This window comes from Capsella rubella, unplaced genomic scaffold (assembly GCF_000375325.1).
Source record: "Capsella rubella cultivar Monte Gargano unplaced genomic scaffold, Caprub1_0 scaffold_5, whole genome shotgun sequence".
In the NCBI taxonomy this organism is placed as follows: domain Eukaryota; kingdom Viridiplantae; phylum Streptophyta; class Magnoliopsida; order Brassicales; family Brassicaceae; genus Capsella; species Capsella rubella.
The window spans coordinates 3,292,068-3,312,919 of record NW_006238919.1 but is presented as its reverse complement, the minus strand read 5'-3'; the positions used below and the strand labels follow the sequence as shown (position 1 = coordinate 3,312,919).

The window sequence follows — 20,852 nt, the reverse complement described above, 5'->3', positions numbered from 1 at the left end:
AAATTATATACATATAAAACAAAAAGAACACTAATAAATATCACAAATTTATAACAACTAATTTAAGTGTGTTTGTGTACCGTTTAATACGGAATAAAAATTTATAACTTCCAAAAATAACTTAAATATGTTATATTTTACTTCCAAAATCTAATAATTTTTGTAAATCGTAACCTGACCGGTTCAACCGGTTCATTGGATCACTGCTTAATGGAGAGTTTTTGTGTAGGAATAAAAAACTTAAAAATACTCTAAACCAGCGTAGCAATTAAGCGTACTTTGAATGAAGCAAACAAGATATATAGAGACCACATATATATAACATCAAGATATGGATCAGATTTAACTAAAACAAATTATTATCTCAAAGAAACAAAACGGGAAAAAAAAGAAAAGAGTTACAGAAATCTCGAATGCTACTATGTAATTATGTTTTGAGAAGTTCTTACTAATAATCTTTTTATGATACCCTTTTGCAAAACTACTATCTTCTTTTTTCCTTTTTATTTTTTCCCTCTCTTAAATTTTAATGGTAATTTTACCCATAATTGAAAGAATATTCCTTTCTTTGAACGGAATATTTCTTTCAAAAATTTCCCTGCTAAAAACTTTCCCGCCGACAAAATTTTTCCCGACAAAACTTTCCCACCAAAAAAATATCCGCATAAATTTTCCAGCAAAAAAAAAAGTTTTACAAAAAAGGGTCTTTTAAAGGATTTACAAAGGTTTTAAAAGGGATTAAACAAGAGTTTTTAAATAGTTTTAAAAAGATTTCTAATGGTTTTTAAAGGATTATAGAAGCTTACAAAGTTTCTGAATGTCTTTGAAAGTCTTTATAAGTTTATAACAGTTTTTAAATGATTTACGAGGATTTTTAAAAGAATTTCAAATGGTTTTTAAAAATTTACAAGGATTTTTAAAAGATTTTTAAAGGGATTTACAAGTGTTTTTAAAGGCATTTACAAGGATTTAAAAATGGTTTTAAAAGGATTTACAAGGATTTACAAGGATTTTAAAGATATTTACAAATATTTAAAAATAGTTTTAGAGGATTTGCAAAGGGTTTTAAAGGGTTTTGGAAGTTTACAAAGGTTTTTAAAGGGTTTACAAATCTTTAAAGGTATTACAAGGACTTTAAAATGGTTATTTAAGGATTTACAAAGATTTTTAAAGGGTTTAAGAAGTTTACAAAAAAGTTTATTGAAGGATTTACCACGTTTATAAGGCAAGTGTTTATAAATGTTATCAAATGATTTACAAAGGTTTTCAATGGTTTACTATAGTTTTGAAAGGTTTTGGATGACTTTTAAAAGATTTACAAGGGGGTTTAGAGGATTTTTAAGGGTTTAAAAAGATATTTACATGGTTTTTAAGGAATTGCGGAAATATTTTGTATGAAATTTTCAGCGGCAATTTTTTTGCGGGAAAAGTTGGCGAGAAATTTTTCAGAAGCAATATTTTTTTGTTGAAAGAATATTCCTTTCTTCATCATGAGATATACTAAAGTAAGGTAATTTAGTCATTTTTACATTGAAGTGAGTATTTTTGAAAATAGACACGTAGAGATGGTATTTGTAGAAAAAATGTATCATAAAAAGTTTATTATTGCATATCCCCTTGTGTTTTTACAAAGTATTAGGGAAAAAAGTTACAGAAATCCAACAAAAGAAAAAATATAGTTACAATCACAGATATTGAACAAGCTTTGGAAAAAAGTAGGAAGATAGTCTGATATTACAAGAATCTGGTCCCACTGAAAAAAAGAAAAAAATGAAAAAATGAAAAACTTACAATAAAAATTAATTAAATCGTTAAATGACTATGGAATCTTACAAAAAAATTGAGCTTTAGAACTTTTAAAAAGCAAACTCCAATACATTTTTCGCATATCAGGAAATTCAAGAGAATGAAGCAACAAAAATGATAACAAGGTTTTATAATTTCTTATTGCAGTTCACATGACGCGACTTGAAAGAGATATGACTATTCTTATATACTTTACGGTAATAGATTACACATTTCATGCGTCAAAAAACAATTAACAAAAAAAAATACAAGTAAAAAAAATTACAAACGACAATAAACAAACATACGAAGGATAGAAAATAATCTAAAAATTTAACAAAAATTATAACTAAATATTCATGCATAAATAAAAATTAACGAAAAAAAGTTACAAACCACCAAAAAAATAACAAATATAGAAAATAACAATAAAAAATAGACCGGAGGTAGCCTGGATTACGACCCGCAAACAATTGAATTATGACTTCTCTTTTAATCAATTTTCTTTGTGTACTTATGATTACAAAATGTTACATTTCAACTTAATATATTTCCCACGCCTTGCATCTAATATTTTTATCAAATATCAATTCATATCGTGGAAGCCTTTTTTTTTTTTTTTTAGTTGGACCTCACTTGAATAATATTACCCTCTTAATTGGGCTGGGCCGACACATATAATTGATATCCAGAAGTAAAAGGAAATCGGAAAAATCAAAACGTTGCCGAAAAAGAAGCTCTGAACCTATTGACATTGCAGATGTAGATAATCACCACGACACGCCGCAGATGGCTCCCGATCCTAGCAAATCATCTACATCAGATCAAACCCTTCATTTCTAGGTAAGACAAAACTCTGATAACCGATCTAATCCTCTTCAAACCGGTCTGGAGGAAGTAAGTCATGGGGATGGTTAAGGTCGAAGGTTCAATCGAAAGCTTACCCACACGAGATACACGATCTTCCGTTAACCTCACAGAAAAATCAGTAAAACCCACCTTCCTCACTTTCAACTTCCGCCGTAGGCGCGAGACCAACACGGCGACTAAGCCACAAGAGGCAACCGTCACAACCTACCGGCATCTTCAAACCCAAGGAGACGCAGAGGAGCTCTCCTACTGACATGCCGGGACCTCATCTACTTCGAAGGGTGGACACCACACCACTACCGACGAAGAAGAAGACTAGACCACCGCTAGATTCAAAAAGCAAGTGACGGGAATGGAAAACTAAGGTCGCCGAACAAATCTAGATTTACTTGTTTAGAACAGTAGAAGGAGAGAGTAGAGAGGAACAGGGAACGATTGTCCTTTTTTCATTTTCGTGGAAGCTTATGATCTTATGGATAAAACTAGAAATCATTGGAAGAGGCCCGATCCATATTAGGGTATCAAAATTTTGAAGACTTTTTTTTTAATGTGGGTTTTTATATAAAACCAAAACTTAAACGTTAGAGCTAAGAAAAATAATATGTGAGAATTTGATTTTCTTACGAGAAGTTAATTGTTAGTTCTGTTTTTGAACTTTTGTTTGTTTTTTCCCCTATTATCTTTGTCGAATTAGTAAAAGAAAAGTTGCAAATGCAATTAAAATCGATTAATCTTTAACATTGTTAAACTATGAGACAAAATCTTTCATCAAACCTAACTTTTAGGCTTTGATTTGTGTTGAAAATTGTCAAAGTATTAAACATAAAGTTTTGTATATAAATTTTGTGTTGCTATTAGTAATGATTTAGTTTTATAGTATATAAAAGATACATTTTTAAGTTTAGCGTAAACACTCGTAAATACCAGACTAACACATCTTAGGATATAAAAAACGCAAAAACGCGAGTAATTTATCGAATCTCCGCGAATAACAAATTATATGTTTTCTTTTATTCGTTGAGATCTCTCAACATTAACCAAAAATAAGGCAAATAGACTAAAGAAAAACTATTTTTGGCTCCCATCTTATGAAATGAGTAACTTAAGAATTAAGATGGTGCCTTGTGAATTCTTCTTGGAAATTCGTTTTATTCAACGACCTCGTGAGCCTAAAATAATAATCTAGGCGGATTGGTCTACTATCTTGGAATGTTGGGTGTGTAAAGGCCCAATAGAACATACAAGATAAAGCCCATAAATTTAGGTCAAGCCCAAATTATCTACAAAACATAAGTATTAGGGTTTTACTTGTGAGTATTTTTTATATATAACCTTCTGTAATCAAAAGCTTATCATAACGACAACACAAACACTTGCTTCCGCCGTTTCTGTCTTTCTCTGTTATGTGTTTTTCTTTATAGTTCTCTGTTTATTTCGTTTTCTTGATTTTGAGTATCATCAAAAAGGCTTATGAATGATATTGCACAAGTACTGGGACATCCCTGTAATAAAGATTGGGGAATCTGTCTAATAATTTTCTGTGCATATATTAACATTAGGGATCCGCTTTGCAGCTTATGACTTGACCCGATTCAATTAGGGTTCTTGTTCTTGTCTCTGTTGCCAGTATTCTCCTGAAATTTTTTGCTTTTGTCCCTCTGAAGCCTTATTCGTGTTTCTTTGTTTTAGCTTAAAGTTTTATTTCTTAGTTGAAAGAACCTTGAAACTTTGTCTTGATAGTTTTGTCTTTGGTTCTTGATTTATATAGGACGTAAGTAACAAGTAACCTTTTTAGGGTTTTCTTTGCTTGAGTACCTAAATATCTATGCTCCTAAGATGGTGTAGCTGTGAAATTCTTTTTACGAAAAAAATCAAGTAAGTGTTCAGTAGGATTATCTGATGTTCCTTGATGTGTAAGTTTCTTCCTAAAATGTGTTAATTTGAATCAATAATATCCGTAGGGTTCCTGCATCAATAGCTCTTAAACTACTTAGGAAGTGAGACATGTGAGATGTGATTGCACAAGAGTCTTGGAGAAGACCTTTTTCACCGTAATATTGCTATGAGGATTTCAAAGATGATAGGATGATAATAGCAGAAGAAACTAGAAATTTATGTGTGGATGAGGAGAGCAAAGACAAGAGCATTTAACCAAGTGGTATCATTGTGAGAAATAGCTTTTTGGTAGTTCGAAAAGCTTGTGTGTGCCAAATTACTTGGAACTCATACAATTTACTTACCACTCACTACCAAACCTTAGAAACTTAGCTTCATTAGTTCTATCACTATGTCAGAAAAAGCTTTCTTTGCTTCTTGATTGTATTAGACGTAAGTAACAACTAACAAGGACCTTAGAAGGTCTTTTAGGAGAGTAAACCAGAATAAACTAGAAATTTATGTGTGAGGAGAGTAAAGAGAAAAGACAAGAGCTTTGAACTGAGTAGTACTTGATCTTGGAATTGTGATGAGAAATATGTTGGAATCTTTGGTTTGAAAAGTGTTTTTGGCAGTTCACAAAGCTGGTGTATGCAATATCTCTTGGAACTCAAACAAAGTACTCACCACAAAACCTTTCTCTTATGTAAGAGATCTCTCTGGTTTCATCTCTCAAGTAAAAGTGAAGATGATGATCACTTAGTCGAAATCATGTTAAACAAATATCAAGTAAACATTGTTACATTGCAAGACTATCATTATTGATAGAAACACTAAACAACTTTTTGGTTTTTTTAACTAATCTAATCTTTAAAACAATAACATGTAAGAGAGTAGATTTCAACTACTGTACAATGGTTCTTTTTTTTACAAAATGTTACAAGAATCTTTCAATATTCACATTTGTATATCTTAAGAGTCTTTCAAAATCAAGAATCTAAAGCAAACACATAACAAATATATTGTTAAACCCTATACCCCCCCTAATGATTTGTTTCCCATACTCCAATTTTTAATGTTCCAATTTCCCAAATTCAGAAATTCCAAACACAATCAAGATTCACCGGACCACTCGAATAAGGAGTATGACCATGCCAAGAACTCGCGGTTAGTCCACTCTCCGATGAACCGGAACTCTGAAGATTCTTCTTGAATTGTGTTTCTTCATTGTCAAGCAACATCTTCAGTATAGAAGAATCTTCTTGCAGTAACAGAGGATCAGACACAAGACTTTTGTCGTCATATGTTTGGTCGGAGAAACAGGTCACGTGAGAAAACAAAGACAAAGAGTCTTCTCTGTTCTTAAGATATAGAGAAGAATCCATCAACGGAGGTAAACCAACCGGTTCAAATTTGTTAACCCCTGAACCGAACATTAAACCCGATATATGCATCTTTGTACCATCAGCCCGTTTATGAAACACACGACTTATAACACATTCGTTCTGTATTCACAAACAACACAAATGTAAAAACCTCATAAATCAAAATATACATATCAGTCCTTAACAAAAATTAACACAACTATGATATGATATGTATTACCTTAGCGGTTTTAGGGAGATCATCGATGGCGAATTCGCCTTCTAATCGATACTCATGCATAACCCAATTGGTTTTAACTCCTTTAGGAGCTCTTCCTTTGTAAAAAACCAAAGTTTTCTTCATACCAACTAAAGTTTTCCCTTTGAAGATCTCTTTATCTTTACCAGTTGCTTTCCAATAACCGGATTTTGTAGCCCGGTTCGTCCTTGAACCGGTCGGGTATTTCCGGTCTTTTACGCAGAAGAAGTACCACTCTTTCTCCCCAATCTTAGCCATCCCTAAAAGATAAACAGAGTAATTAGAAGTTATAATAAAAGAAAAAAACAGAGAAATCTTTAGAAACCAAGAAAATAAATAACTTACATGGCAAGTCCCAAGGCTCGACCTTGTTAAGATCAACTTCACCAATGGCTAAAGAAGAGAAGAAAGAGTTTAGAACCTTTGGTCTTAGATAGTGAGTTATGAGTTCTTCATCTGTTGGGTGAAATCTAAAACCAGGTGGCAAATCAATCTTGTCTGAATCTTCTTCTACTATCTCCCCAATTCTTGATACCTTGTAATCCATTTTTTTTTTTTGTAAGAGAGAATAAAAATGGTTTGAGAAGCCAAGCTCTTATACTAGTTTGTATCATATGAAGAAGAACACAATATTATTCACCAATAATTTGGTAACTGTTTTGGTATCATTCTTTTATAAAACTATTTAAATCTCTATTATCTAAAGTTATTTAATAATATCTCAGTTTATATAATTTATACAAATATGATGTAGACATGGACCAACCATAACATAACATCATTCCAAAAAATATATTATAATGGTTTAATGCTATATTTAGCTACTATTATGAAGACGCGTAGTTCAATAGGCAACTTAAGATGTTAATTTTTTTGAAGATATTTTTTCTTATTTTATTAAAAAAATAATTATATCTTTCTGTTTCAAAAACTTTAAATATCTATATTGCTCCAAGCTTTCAATTTTGACCTGTGGGTTTGGTTCCCCATCCAATTCTGTTTATGAGATAAGAACAATCTTATCACATCACTGATGACGTTTTTTTGTCTAATTTTTAAATTATAAATATCTATAAAAAAAGAAAAAATAGCAGTGTTTATTTATAGTTTTATTATATCATATTGATAACATTTTTTAGTTTCTATATTGGGAAAGAGCTCGAGCTGGGAACAATAATGACTGAGCCTTGTATATTAAGAAATTACTACAAGACTACAACAAGTAGAAGATTACGTCCAGAGTTCATACTCTATATATCATGAACATTGTGGGTTTTATGTTTTAGTTTATTAAATAATGATACATTCAAAATTTCCATAATATACAGCAACTTCTAAATTGTCTGTAATTTGATTTGAATAATCATTCATCAATCTGGTCATATTACTCATTTATAGTCATTCAAAATTTGGTTTTCTTGAATTACTTGATTATTATTTTTTTTAATCAAGAAAATTAAATTTGTCAATCACAAATTGTTTAATAACGGAGTAAATGTGTGTTAGTTGCTCCAATTAAAACGATATGTCTATTTTGGCTTTGTTAACAAATATGATGTTTAAATGACTATAGAAAAGTTTAATAGTTTAAATAACGTTTTTGATAAAAAAAATTTAAAGAGTTTTTATTTATTAAATTCCAATGGGCAAATACAAAATAGGCTTCAAGGCCCAACGGTTAACAAAGGGAAAAGCAAATCGGAAAATTTTGCCGGCGATAAGGTTGGATCCTGGTTTGACTATCGGCAACAGCGACTCCCGTCCAAGAATTTTGGCATTTGCAAAAGGATTACTTTGCTTCTCCTTCGGTGGCTCCAGTTGTTCAGCCAAAGCAAACGAATTCGGACCAAAACCCTATTACCAACGTGGGATCTTACCCGCAACGCCTTTTCCAGACTGAACCAAATCGAAGATAACTGTGCCCACCACCATCTTGTCCCATACCTAGCAACAAGGGCATCAAATTCATCCATCATCTCTTGCACGAGCTTTCCAACCTCTTATCGTAGCCAGCACTTGCTTCAAACCGGGCGGATCGAAAACCAAACTCGGTAGCAGTTAGGTTCTTGGCGCAACATTACCATAACTGCCAACAACTCTCCGATACAGCCAACACACATATCTGAGAAGAACTGGTCGTTAATCAATCCAACAAAGGTGAACCCTCCTACCCGCCTTTTGACTTTCGCCACCTGCTACAGATCCGAAACTAACACCGCGAGCCGAGCCACCTTAGACCTAACCACTGAGTCTTCAGCAATGGCGAAACAGCAAGGCGGCTCCTAGCGTCTATCTCGACCACATAAGGCGTCTAAGGCGGATCTACCACTCCACATAACCACCAAAGAAACTAGGCCAGCCCCAACCACCGAACCGAGAAACAAACTTGTCGATAATGAAGGACTGGAAAATTCAGAGAGGGTGGGGAGGGATAGGAGCATAAGCCCTTAAAAGAAGATTGGAGGTCATATCGTCTCCTCCCTCGCAGATCTGAAAAAAGCGGCTACGGTTTTAAGAGAGAGAGAAGGGAGCGATTTTTCTGTCTCTCAAAAGCCTTTATTTTTTTAGCTTGTTTCTTTTACGAAAATTTATGGGTTAAACGAAAATTTATGAAGTGTTTAATCCATAAATGTTTTCAAATTTTTCTGAAATTTATGGGTTAAACGACATTTTTCCGTCCAATATATCATTTTTATTGAATTAAATGTAAAATTAGTTCAAACTAAAAAACCTGTTTTTACATGGCAATTGGTTTATACTGTCGTTGGTCAACGTCATGATCTACAAAGATGTAAGGCAAAGACCAAACATCAGACGTGTTTAGTAGTAGTTGTTCTCAATACATCTCAATGGTTCCTCAAATGGTAAGCACTAATTAATCTTTGTTCTTACTAATTTAATCAAAGTACTTTAGTGGAGTTTGACCCGTTTCCTAGCACGAAACATAAATAAACGATTTGAAATAAGTTACGTGTCGATATGCCAAAGGATATATATAGTAATGTAGATGATCTCTATTTCATTGTTTGTGTTAGGCGACCTATTTTTTTTGTGGAATATTAATAATTAACTAACTCAAGTATATTATTATTTTGTTTGTGTTCCAACATTTCATGTTCAGCTGTTCTTGTAATGTTAAAAACAATTATCATTATGAATTTAAAGTTATTTTTTGAACTTTTTTTTTATGAATTATTTTCCTATATATTGAGCATAGACTATTTTTATAATTCATGTGTAGTTGGAAAGAAGAAAATTTAAGTTCGAGTTTTTTTTGGGTCAAACTAAATTTTTTATAGATAATTTTACTTTCCAACAATGGAGAAATGGTTCAGCAAATACAGCAGAGAAGCTACAAAGGCCAAAGAAACTGCATCTACATATGTCAACCCGTTAGCAAGAAAGGAAATAATAGAAGCATACATAACAGTTAAGCAACTAAAACTAGGGCTAAAACATGAAATGAGGCTTTGAAAAATCAGAGAACACACTTGGTGATCTACGGTCCGGAGATGCTGCATCCAAAACTGAATAAATAGCATTCTAAAAACGGCTACAAAAGTAAAAGCGACATAAGACCCAAGAGTCATTCTTATATTATTAAAGCGACATAAGAACCAAGCGACATATAGAATTTGATATGAATTAGTTACTTTACTCATCCTTATGTGAAATGGAAATTTAATAAAAGATAAAGGTTCAAGAGTTAACATGGACGAGACTAAAATGTCAGAAACTGGGAAAAAATAATTTGGTATGCCAATTTGTGATCTTCATGCCAACGAGAATCAGTGTCGGCCCTGTAAATTTGGGGGTCAAATACAAAAAACAAATTAGGGGTTTTTTATAACTAAAACTGCTATATTTTGTTTATCTAATGGTGAGATTTTCATAATTTTTGGTTATTTTCGTTAAATATGTTTTTACTAATTATAAGATTTTTTTTGGTTAATATTAAGGTTTTTTTTGCTAATTTTGAGGCATTTTACAAATTATGGGGCCTTTTGTTTACTAAATATTAATTTTAGTTTATTAGGTTAAAACAAATTTCTCACAAAGTGGGCTTGAAAATTTTGAGGCTCAATACAAATGTATCACAAGAATGGGTGAAGGGACAGGCCTGAAGAGAATGTGGTTTTTTTTATATGCTTAAAAAAGGTTCATTAAATATTAAAAAAGGAAAAAACTAAAAAAAATGTAAAACAAATAAATTAGTGGAAGCTCCTTTGGTGTAGTGGTTGACCAATGGTTGTTTAAAGTTTCTACCCCAAAAGGTCTTAAGTTCGACGTCCAAATAGTGCAGATTTATTAATCTGTAGTAGAATCGTTATTGTAATAATTCTCATAATTTACAATAAATAATAAATCAAAAGTAAAAAAACAAATAAATTAAAGCTAAAACATATAAAATGAAAAAGAAAATCTCCTACCTAATCGAGATCTATCTCCTGGCCACCCAATCCCTTCTCAATCAAACTCTTCCTTATGTTTTGTTCGAATTAGCTCTGAGCGCTTTATCTCACCAATTGCCGTTTCTTTCGGTGCTGCATCCTTCTTTTAGTTGGGTTGTTTTCCTCCTCTATCATCCACCATTTAAGAAACCAAGTGAGTTCTTCTTAGATGTTGAGTAAAATTAGATCCATATTTGTTGTATAGCAAAAATAAGTATTTTTGATTCTGTCTCTAAAGGTGAATGAGCACCTCCCACCTCTACGGAACCCCAATATTTTGCTTCTCCTAAATGATCACGAACAATCCATCCACTAATGACTTGACCAGTCATATTGTCAAAACCAGAATCATAATTGCATTTTAATATATTGTAGACCGGTTTCTCCTATGATGAATCATGGTGTGTTCAAGGAACTGATGTCTATTTTGAGGAATTTTGAACGTTTAACCATTCTTTTGTTTCAGTTTTTGCTTGGATAGTTATTTTGGTAGAGCTTTCTAGATTTTATTAAAATAATATTATTCCGAGCTTTCTAGATTCGCCACAAGATCAAGAAAAGTCCGTTAAAAATATTTAAACTCACTGAATGTAATATTAGTTTATAGTTGCGTAAAATTTTAGAGTGAGAAAATGAGATTCTTGCATAATTAAACATCAATTATTTTCTAATTTATGGCAAAATTCGTAACACTTTTTTCTAACCAAAAAAACTCATAATACGTAAATTTTATACCAATCCTTTGATCTAATAATTAATTGGATCAAGATTGGAGAACCATATGTGTTGCTAGTTTTGGAAGTAAATGTATTGTTGTAATTGTATACTAACTCCTTAGACTTCTATGAATAATTTGAAGGACCACTACAAGGAAATTTTTTCATATATATTTGGATAGTATAATGTAAACCTCATGACATTTTAATTATAGTATATTATCTAAATCTCTAAAACAAAACCAAAAACCACCAACTCTTATATGAGCCAAAACAAACCAACCAACTCTCTTAACGTGTAGTTAGGTTAGTTGCCACACGAGGAAGACTTAACTATATAATATTTGCATATTTGGATGATCTTAATAATAATTTGGATGATTACAAGAGAAAAAAGAGGTTAAGCAATGGAGAAAATAGAAGCAAAGAGAAGGATCGTGTTAGTTCCATTACCAGCACAAGGTCATGTTACTCCAATGATGCAACTTGGGAAAGCCCTTTACTCGGAGGGCTTCTCGATTATAGTTGTTGAGAGACACTTCAATCAAGTAAGCTCTTCCTCTTATCAAAAATTCCCTGGTTTTCAGTTTATCACCTTAAAAGAAAGCTTACCAGAGTCCGAACTCGAAAGACTCGGAGGGATGGAGTTTATGATAAAGCTCAACAAAACCAGTGAAACAAGCTTTAAAGACTGTATAGCTCAGTTTTTTTTTTTTTTTTGAATAATCAAAGAGGTTCTGGGCTGAAACCCATACATCCATTCAGACCCGAAACCAAAGCATGTTATATGGTTTCGTCCCAAGCGCTATTCGAACCAGCGACCTCTAAGCTTTTGCCAGAGATCTTTACCAATTGAGCTATTAGCACTTGGTGTATAGCTCAGTTTTTGATCCCTACGACGAGTGATATTGCTTGCATCATCTACGACGAGTTCATGTTCTTTAGTGGAGCTGTAGCTAAGGAGTTTGATCTTCCTAGTGGATCATCTTCAGCACTCAATGTGCTACAAATTGTGTTTCATGTTGTATACTAAGCAAACTCAATGCTGACGAGTTCTTGGTCGACATGGAAGGTACTCAGATTAAACAATATTAACTAGGTCTTAACATGCAGTAAATCGGGGAACCATTTTTTTTTTCATGATGACCCATAAGAAATATATAATCATATTTATATAAACTGAACCCCGTTCAATCATATTTATGTATAATATTATTAAATTTTAATATTTTTAGCGGAAAATTGTATTTTTATTATACATATGTTTTATGTAATAATACAGTTTTTTTAAAAAAAGATTATGTAAATATATTTGAGAGAGATTTGATTTATTAGAAAGAGATTTTAGGATTTTTTTTATGAAATAAATATTTGTTTATAATTTTGCGATTTGCATGTGATTTAGTTATAATATTTTTACTTTTAAGTTTTGTTATTAATTCAAATGGCAAGGGTTTAATTATGCAAATATTATAAAATAAACCCAAAATAGATTTTAGTACAAAATATACTTCAAAATGTATATATAGATAGTAACACATCCTGAATCCACTAGTTTCACTATTTTGTTTTTTACTTTGTTGATCCTGAAATGCAAGAACAGGTGGTGGAAAATTTGTATCCTTTACGATACAAAGACCTAGCAAAGTCAAGAATGGGGCCAATAGAACATGTTTTTGAGCTCTATAGGGAAGTAGTCAACACATGAACAGCTTCGGCTGTTATCATCAACGCGGTGAGCTGTCTAGAGAGCTCATCTTTGTCATTGATGGAACAAAACATTGGAATTCCTATATACCATATAGGGCCACTTCACATGATAGCTTCCCAACCTTCTAGTTTACTTGAAGAGGACAGAAGCTCTATTGAGTGGCTGAACAAGCAGAAACCGCGGTCAGTTATATATGTAAGCGTGGGAACTGTAGTTCAAATGGAACCAAAGGAAGTGCTTGAGATGGCTTGGGGATTGTGTAATAGCAACCAGCTTTTTTATGGGTCATACGACCAGTTTTGATCCCTGGCTTCAATGGGATAGAGTCATTGCCAGAAGAAGTCAGTAAAATGGTCTTAGAAAGAGGATACATTGTGAAACGAGCACCACAGATAGAAGTACTTGGACATCATGCAGTGGGAGGATTCTGGAGCCACTGTGGATGGAACTCAATACTTGAGAGCATTGCACAAGGAGTTCCATTGATTTGCAAGCCCTTTCATGGCGAGCAGAAGTTGAATGCTATGTATGTAGAAAGTGTTTGGAGGATAGGGTTTCTGGTGGAAGGTAGTGAAGTTGATAGAGGAGAAGTTGAGAGAGCTGTGAAGAGGTTAATAGTGGATGAAGAAGGTGCCATGATGCAGGAGAGAGCCCTTGTTCTAAAAGAAAAGCTCAAAGCCTCTGTGAAAAGTGGGGGTACCTCATACAACTCTTTGGATAAGCTTGTCAAGAACTTAAAGACAATGTAAAATGTTGAACTTAATGTATGAGGCTTTGAATTGATCAAGCTTGAATAAGAGACAATTGAATTGTATTGATCAAGCTTGATCTTGAAAAATTTACAAAGTACATGTAGAATATAAAGTAGTAATCAAACAAAGATGAGAGGTGAAATATGTTGACTAATAATAAATTAATATGGTAAGTTAGATATGAAATCTTCTTTGTTCAATTTGATTACGATGCATAGTAATATTTTTTTTTTGAAATTATGAAAGCATTTTCTTTTTCTTTTTGAACGTAATTAAATTGTAGTGGGTAGTATTTGACATTTTTATCTTTATGACTATTATAAATTGATTTTTTTAACCTGTATATTTATAGTGGCATCTAACGTGAAAATATACTTTCTTAATACTATTTTGGGTGTAGGTTTTTTTTTGTCAACATTGGGCCACAATGGCCGGCCCATTAGCTTAATACCCACAAATATATAGAGAGCGGGACCATCACACTCATGCCAAGAAACTGTGAAGTGACCTTAGTCTAGTAGCAAATGGTAAGTTCATCGATGGATAGGCACTATCATACCAAGGATCAGGGTGTATGTTATTTGAGAACAATTTATTTGATTTATAGGGAGAAAACCAAAATATGGTTATGTCGATGTCTCAACTTGTTTTTTTGGTAAAATACAGAGCGTAACATGAAAAAGGGAAAAAGGGGAATTCTTTGGTGTATCTTAATGAATAAATATCTTTAATAAAATTTAAGATGTAATTAAAAGTTTCACGGGTTTAAATGTAACGTTTGCGGTTGTGAGAGTTTACAGACGCATGCATTTAGGATTTGAAGCGGTTTTAGAAATTTAAAAGACAAATCTGACGGTTGAAATTGAGTTATTTACTGAAAATTTAAGATTGATTAACTAGCAGGTGCGACAAAAATTAAACAAAACATGATAACATTAGTATTTTTCTTATTTCTATGTAAAATATAATCTTTTTGACCCGTCAAAAATTTTGAACATTTAATATAACAACAACCTTATAATTTTTATTTTTATCAATTTTACAGTAACATTTTATTATTGTCAACATGATACATTAGCCCAACTTCAACCCTGACAACTTGTTGTCTTATAAAAAAAAAATAGTAGTTAAAATAATAATCTTGGATCTATACCCACCACTTACTCTTCTATAAAGAGTTGACTTTACTACCTCTCAAAAGGCCTCAAAGCAATCTCCAAAAGACCACATTTTGTCTCCATCATTAACTTATAATAACATCAAACTCACAACACATACAAACCAAAAACCAAGCATCATAGAATCATAAATCAGAATCTCTCCATTCATCAAAGAATCCAAACAAAAAAAATGGTGAGAGAAAGAAGAAAGACAGAGAAACCAGAAGAACAAGAAGAAGTTGTAGTAGATCAAGAAGAGAAGGTGAAGCCAAGAAAAAGAAGTGTGAGCAGAAGAAACATGCAATCTTTGGTGATCGGACTTGTTGGTGCTGCGTTGACTCTTGGTGCTTATTCTCAGACTTATGTTGATCCTGGCAAGTCTCTTGGTGCTGGTCTCTTCGTACTCTTCTTTGGTTTGCTTGTTAGTGAAGGGTTCATCTCTCTTTGAAAAATCAATGTTTCTGTATAACCTTTTTATTTTGTTTTCTATGTATGTTATAAATATACATTTCTATGAGTATCTTGTTTCATTTTTATTATGATATGTTTGGATCTTGAACTTTCAAGATTTCTTTTTCTTTTTGTCTTGTAAGAATATGTTTTGATCTTCGAGACCATATTAATTTTAATTCTTGATGATATGTATACACACAACTACCCAAGCAATATGAACGGAATGATATTTTCCGACATGGTTGGCTAAAGTTGACTTTGACTTGGTATATGCTCTTAGCTATAAATTTATAAATAAAGAAAAGAAATTGGTATCTAAAAAAGAAAACAAAACAAATAAACCAAATTGGACGTAAAAGCGGATTTTTTGGCACGCAAACTTTGTACCTGTCCGCATATTATCAAGGGGAAATATTGGTTCCTTTTTCTTTTCAATATTCACATGTTACCAAAATAATACATTAACACGACAACACATCAACTCGTAAAGAAATATTCGGGCCGTAGATCATTTTGAGATAAGACTCATTATTGGGCCTCTTAATCTATACGATACACATTCATAGGTGAACAACAAAGCTAAAGCAAATGGAAGAGCTTGAAGATTAAGATGAAGAAAATGTCTATAATTTATGTGTATTGTTTTGTTTACATTTTCCGTAGTTGAATATCATTGTAATAGGATAAGATTATATCAAATATTAGTATAAATGATGATGTAATAGACGAAAAATACTATTTGTAAAGCTATGTTCGTGGCTTTTTCTTGGTCAATATAAAAATATAAAACACCATAAATAGCAAAAATACTCAATTTTTTAAATATGATTCAAAGATTGCTTTAGTTTTTATCGTACGATCCATATATTTTTTTGTAAATAATTTGCGTTAGAAGTTAAAATCTAGGACCTAAGCTTAGGTGTTATTGGAACAAAATTTATTTTGTACACACCGACATAATTCGCTGAAATAGCGTCATGTCAAAGTCAATATTTTCCAACCACCCATTGCTTCATGCATGTGAGAATGGGTACTAATGTTCTACCAAATTTGAGTATAGATTAAGACGTCGTAAGCATATCATGGTGAAAACGTGTAACAATATTTGCATTAACAGTAGATAAAAAGTTTGTGTATCCAATTAGAGTTTTATTATATCTTTGAAGTGTGTTTTCAGTTCATTTTTATGTTTTAACATATGTAATTTTGATGTTTTTGTTACATATGTTTTGTACTGAATATGGTCAAAATCAAACCACACAACTTTTTGACAGCTTTTTTTATACTCAAATTATAATATCCGATAAATACCAACCTAAACCCATTAAAAACTAAAATTCTTTACTTCAATTATATGATATTAGCCAAAGTCAACATTTACCGTAACAATGTTAGATAACCGTTTGACGATGATAAGTCAGCTGACACCGTGACAATAATGGAGCATTAGAGTTAAGTAAAACGGTGGAATATTTTCTTCTCGAAATCTTCGATTTGATTATCCTAAGACTCACTATAGCAAACACCCATAAATCTTGATCACCCATTATTTCTCGTTTCTTAATCACTACACCACTTTCGCTCATCTTGATACTCTAACATTTGGGTTGATTTTCACGTCTACTAGTGCTCTTTTTAGGGAAGGACAGAGATCTTCCGGAAACTACAAATGTGGTAGACTTAATTGCAGACATCACTGATTTTGTTGGTCCGAGCATTGTTCGAATACATGTTTCTAAAGATCGTTTTGGTTTTAAACTATTAAAAATTTAGGTTTAGTTTTGTGGTATTTTTGGTATAAAAATACATTTTAATGAAATTTTTGGAAAATATAGTTAATAATGATATTTTAGATATGTTTGGAAAAATAAACTCATTTTGGTGGTATTTGGAGAATTGCATAGTATAATATCTATATTCTCTATTTCTCTTATCAAAGCAAAATCCATTTGGTCTAATGCATGAAATTAAACAAAACAACAACCAGTTGTTCGCTAATTCATATTTGATTTTAAAATCCAATTTTTGTTTTTTATTGGTCCAATGTATATTTCATGTACTATGACGCCCATATTTAAATTTATTACACGTTTTCTAACTGAAAGAGTTAATAAATTATAGGTTTTCGTACTGTTACTTTTTTATTTAAGAGATTTATTTCGTACAATTACCAAAAATTTAAAATGATTCCTATTAAAACCTATATATATCAGAGATTCAACTTCTTCCAAACATGTAAATAAATACTCAACCAAACAAGATGTTTCGAAACCACATCTTCTTAATTAAATGGGTCCATATATATATATATGACCATTTGAAATCTTAACACTAAATATACCAAAAATGCTAATAGAAACTTTGATATGATCTCACCATGTTAGAGAAAGAGTTATGAGTTTTGCCAATGGTTGGTTCAAACTATGTTTTCATAAAACAAAACAAAACAAAATAATCCTTTTCCCAGAATAATTCATAAAACAAAACAAAACCTAAAGCAAATAATTAAAGTAGCTATGTTTTCTTTTAGTGACTTACACATGTTTGATAATAAAACGTATTTCCTTAAATGAAATATTTTGTAGTTTTGTTAGATGGAAATCACTACTATTACTGGCTTGTAATTAATATCTACGTTTACCTTGTAAAAGAAATTGGTTAATTTATATTTTGATCGGTTAGGACAAACCAAACCGAAACCAATTATAAATTATAATCTATTCCGATCAGTTATCTTCTTTTAACTGAAATCGGACCGAAAAACAAAAATTTTGGTTTGGTTTTGTTCCAAAATTTCGGTTCGGATACCATTCCTAGGGGTACTTTGTAGTTTTGTTAGATGGAAATCACTACTATTACTGGCTTGTAATTAATATTTATGTTTACCTTAAAAATGAAATTTGGTTAAAGTTTATTAAGTTGGTTAAATTGTAATACTTCAGTTCAGCTAAATTCTAATATTGGTAAAAATGTTATACTAAAATCTGATTTTATTTTGGTATACATGGATCTATTTTGGTATAGTTCAGTTTAAGAAAATCAATTACAATATAAATTGATCTATTTTACCTGAACCAATACCAAACCAATATTCTTAGACGCTAACCAAACCTTAATTAAAAATATGTTTATCGGTTTAGTCAAGAACACTGAAACTAAAAATTCAACTTAATTTTTGGTTTGGTATTATGGGTTCAAATCAAAACCACATGATTATATTCGACTAATTATAATTGGAAATTCGTGAACAAAGATTGGAAAACTTTTCTAATGAATGTAAAAGAATAATTAAAAGATTGTGTTTTTTTTTTGACATCGTTACAAATTATACAAAGGTGAGAACCACTATTTTACTGTTTAACGCAATATGTTTAATAATAAAAAGTTTATGTGGAACATCAATATTTATTAATTATATATACAAAATTGTTATTTAAATCCTATAAAATGATCAACAATGATAAAAATCATACTAAAATTATATTTAGACCAAGAATTCTGCATTTGCCAATAAATTGAAAGTTATATGTAATTTCAAAAAGTTGGGTTTTGGGACAATTAATAAGCCAATTTAGAAAAACAAAAGTGGCGTGCCATGTTGATGACTTCAATACGTGGGCTTTAAACTGTCTAGACAATAATTTATTACAATTTTTACGCGTCTGTCTCCCTTTTTATTTATTTTAGGATTTATTGAGGTTTTATTTTATTGTGACCTACTCAAATAGTGATGTTGGGCATCAAATAGCTAACCAAAACAATATTGCGCATCAAATGTTAATTTGGTATTTTTTTTGTTAGTAAAAGATTCAACATTTCAAATGTTTATTAGTATATGTACCATGATTGATGTCATTTAATTTTTGCAAGCTGAACACATCGACATTTTCTTACTAAAATCATCATGAAACAAAAAAGAGTCAAGGATGAGTCATCATTATTATATATATTTTGTTTTTGAAACATTTTTTTTATTGAGGATCGGTTTTTATATAGTCATTATGTAAGTGTAATTAATTAAGCCGGTGATATATAAGGGTGTCGTATTAAAAGTAGAATTTAAAGTGATTTGGGTTTTCTTGAGTTTTTTAAAATTTTTTGACGATTTTAGGGAAATTCATATGATTTTTGTAAAATCTTTTCAAATATCACATAAAACCATGAAATTTAAATTTTTGGATTTTTAACTAAGGAACTCCTCTCAAATCCTCTCAAATCCTCTCAAATCCTTCAAAATCCTTACAAACCAAATCCACAAATTGTGTTCAATAACAGTGGATTTTGAAATAATTATTTCAATAACAATGGATTTCATGAGATTTTTTAAAATCAATGTTTGAATAACATATGATTTATAAATTCTTCACAAATATCTTAGAATTCTACTTTGAATACACCTCTCAAAGTGTATATCTTAAATGGATTAGTATAACTAATTTCAGTTTAAAAAACAAAAAAAAATATGTTCTCACTTTGTTATGTGTTCTTGAGTTCTTAAGCCCTAATATGATCTACGAGCAGAAATCATGATTCTAATACAAAACTTCAGTTCTAGTTTATTTTTATCACCTTCATTTTTTTTTTTTTGCTAACTGGTAAATATCATATAAAATGAAAGGGGTTCGGATTTACAATAGAAAACCTAAGATTTGGTTCCTTGGCAAAAAGAGAAAAAACAAGGAAGCAACAACAGATCTCAAAGGATTTGCTACAAATCATATCCATAAACGCATTAGCTTTCGGAAGCTTTTGCGATGACATCTTGCAGAGATGGTGTTTACGATCTCTCGGTCGATGGCTTTGAAGACGATGGTCGGAGGAATGACTAGATGGTTATGCAGCAGATTGTTTCTCTGTTTCCACAACGCATTTACAGTGGCTTGAGCAGCTAGCTTTCGGAGGATAGAAGGAGAAGAAGCAGTGCTGAGCTTGAGCCAAAGGAGGAGACAGTCCCAGTCTTGGAACAGCAAAATAGGCAGCCTTAGTCTTGTCTGTACCAGATTCCAGATTTCAGAGCTAAACCCACAGGAGAGAAGAAGGTGGTCTCTAGTTTCTGGATAGGAAGAGCACAAACAGCAGAGAGGGGAGACTTGCATTCCCCATGACACTAACCTTGCACGAGTGGGCAACCTGTTTAGGTTAGAGATCCACATATGGAAGGAGTTTCTTGGGGTAGCACCCTTGAACCAAATTAGAGGAGCCCAGCTTTTTTCCTCCTCTCTATGACGCAGCGCATCCCAAGTCTTAGTAGAAGAGAAGCCATTGCAAATTTCCCCATTCACTACCCAATCATAATTATCATGGATATTAGATTGCAGAGGAATAGTGACTGTAGAGAGATAAGCATGTAACTCAAGAGCTTGTTGAGATCTAGGGGAAGGCAAGTTCCAACTGGTGCCTTGCGTGGCATCCGCTACAGCCGCTGAGAGAGGAATCCTCAAGTCTCTAGGTCCGCC

At 31.9% G+C, this 20,852-nt stretch overlaps 3 protein-coding genes and 1 pseudogene across 3 annotated transcripts; 2 read left to right on the top strand and 2 right to left on the bottom strand.

The window, feature by feature from the left end:
* Positions 1-5,409: 5,409 nt before the first annotated feature.
* On the bottom strand, positions 5,410-6,781 carry LOC17886488 (NAC domain-containing protein 59). Its single transcript, XM_006291520.2, has 3 exons — positions 6,499-6,781; positions 6,136-6,413; positions 5,410-6,035 (listed from the first exon to the last, which is right to left on the bottom strand). Exons 1-3 carry the CDS (start codon positions 6,698-6,700, stop codon positions 5,625-5,627), a joined length of 891 nt encoding a protein of 296 aa, XP_006291582.1. The 5' UTR covers positions 6,701-6,781; the 3' UTR covers positions 5,410-5,624.
* Positions 6,782-11,725: 4,944 nt separating this feature from the next.
* Positions 11,726-13,944, top strand: LOC17885586 (annotated as a pseudogene).
* Positions 13,945-14,988: 1,044 nt separating this feature from the next.
* On the top strand, positions 14,989-15,569 carry LOC111830569. Its single transcript, XM_023783011.1, has one exon. The coding sequence runs from the start codon at positions 15,134-15,136 to the stop codon at positions 15,389-15,391; it is 258 nt and encodes an 85-aa protein (XP_023638779.1). The 5' UTR covers positions 14,989-15,133; the 3' UTR covers positions 15,392-15,569.
* Positions 15,570-20,111: 4,542 nt separating this feature from the next.
* On the bottom strand, positions 20,112-20,549 carry LOC111830743. The gene has a single exon (XM_023783471.1). It carries the CDS (start codon positions 20,547-20,549, stop codon positions 20,112-20,114), a length of 438 nt encoding a protein of 145 aa, XP_023639239.1.
* Positions 20,550-20,852: the final 303 nt, after the last annotated feature.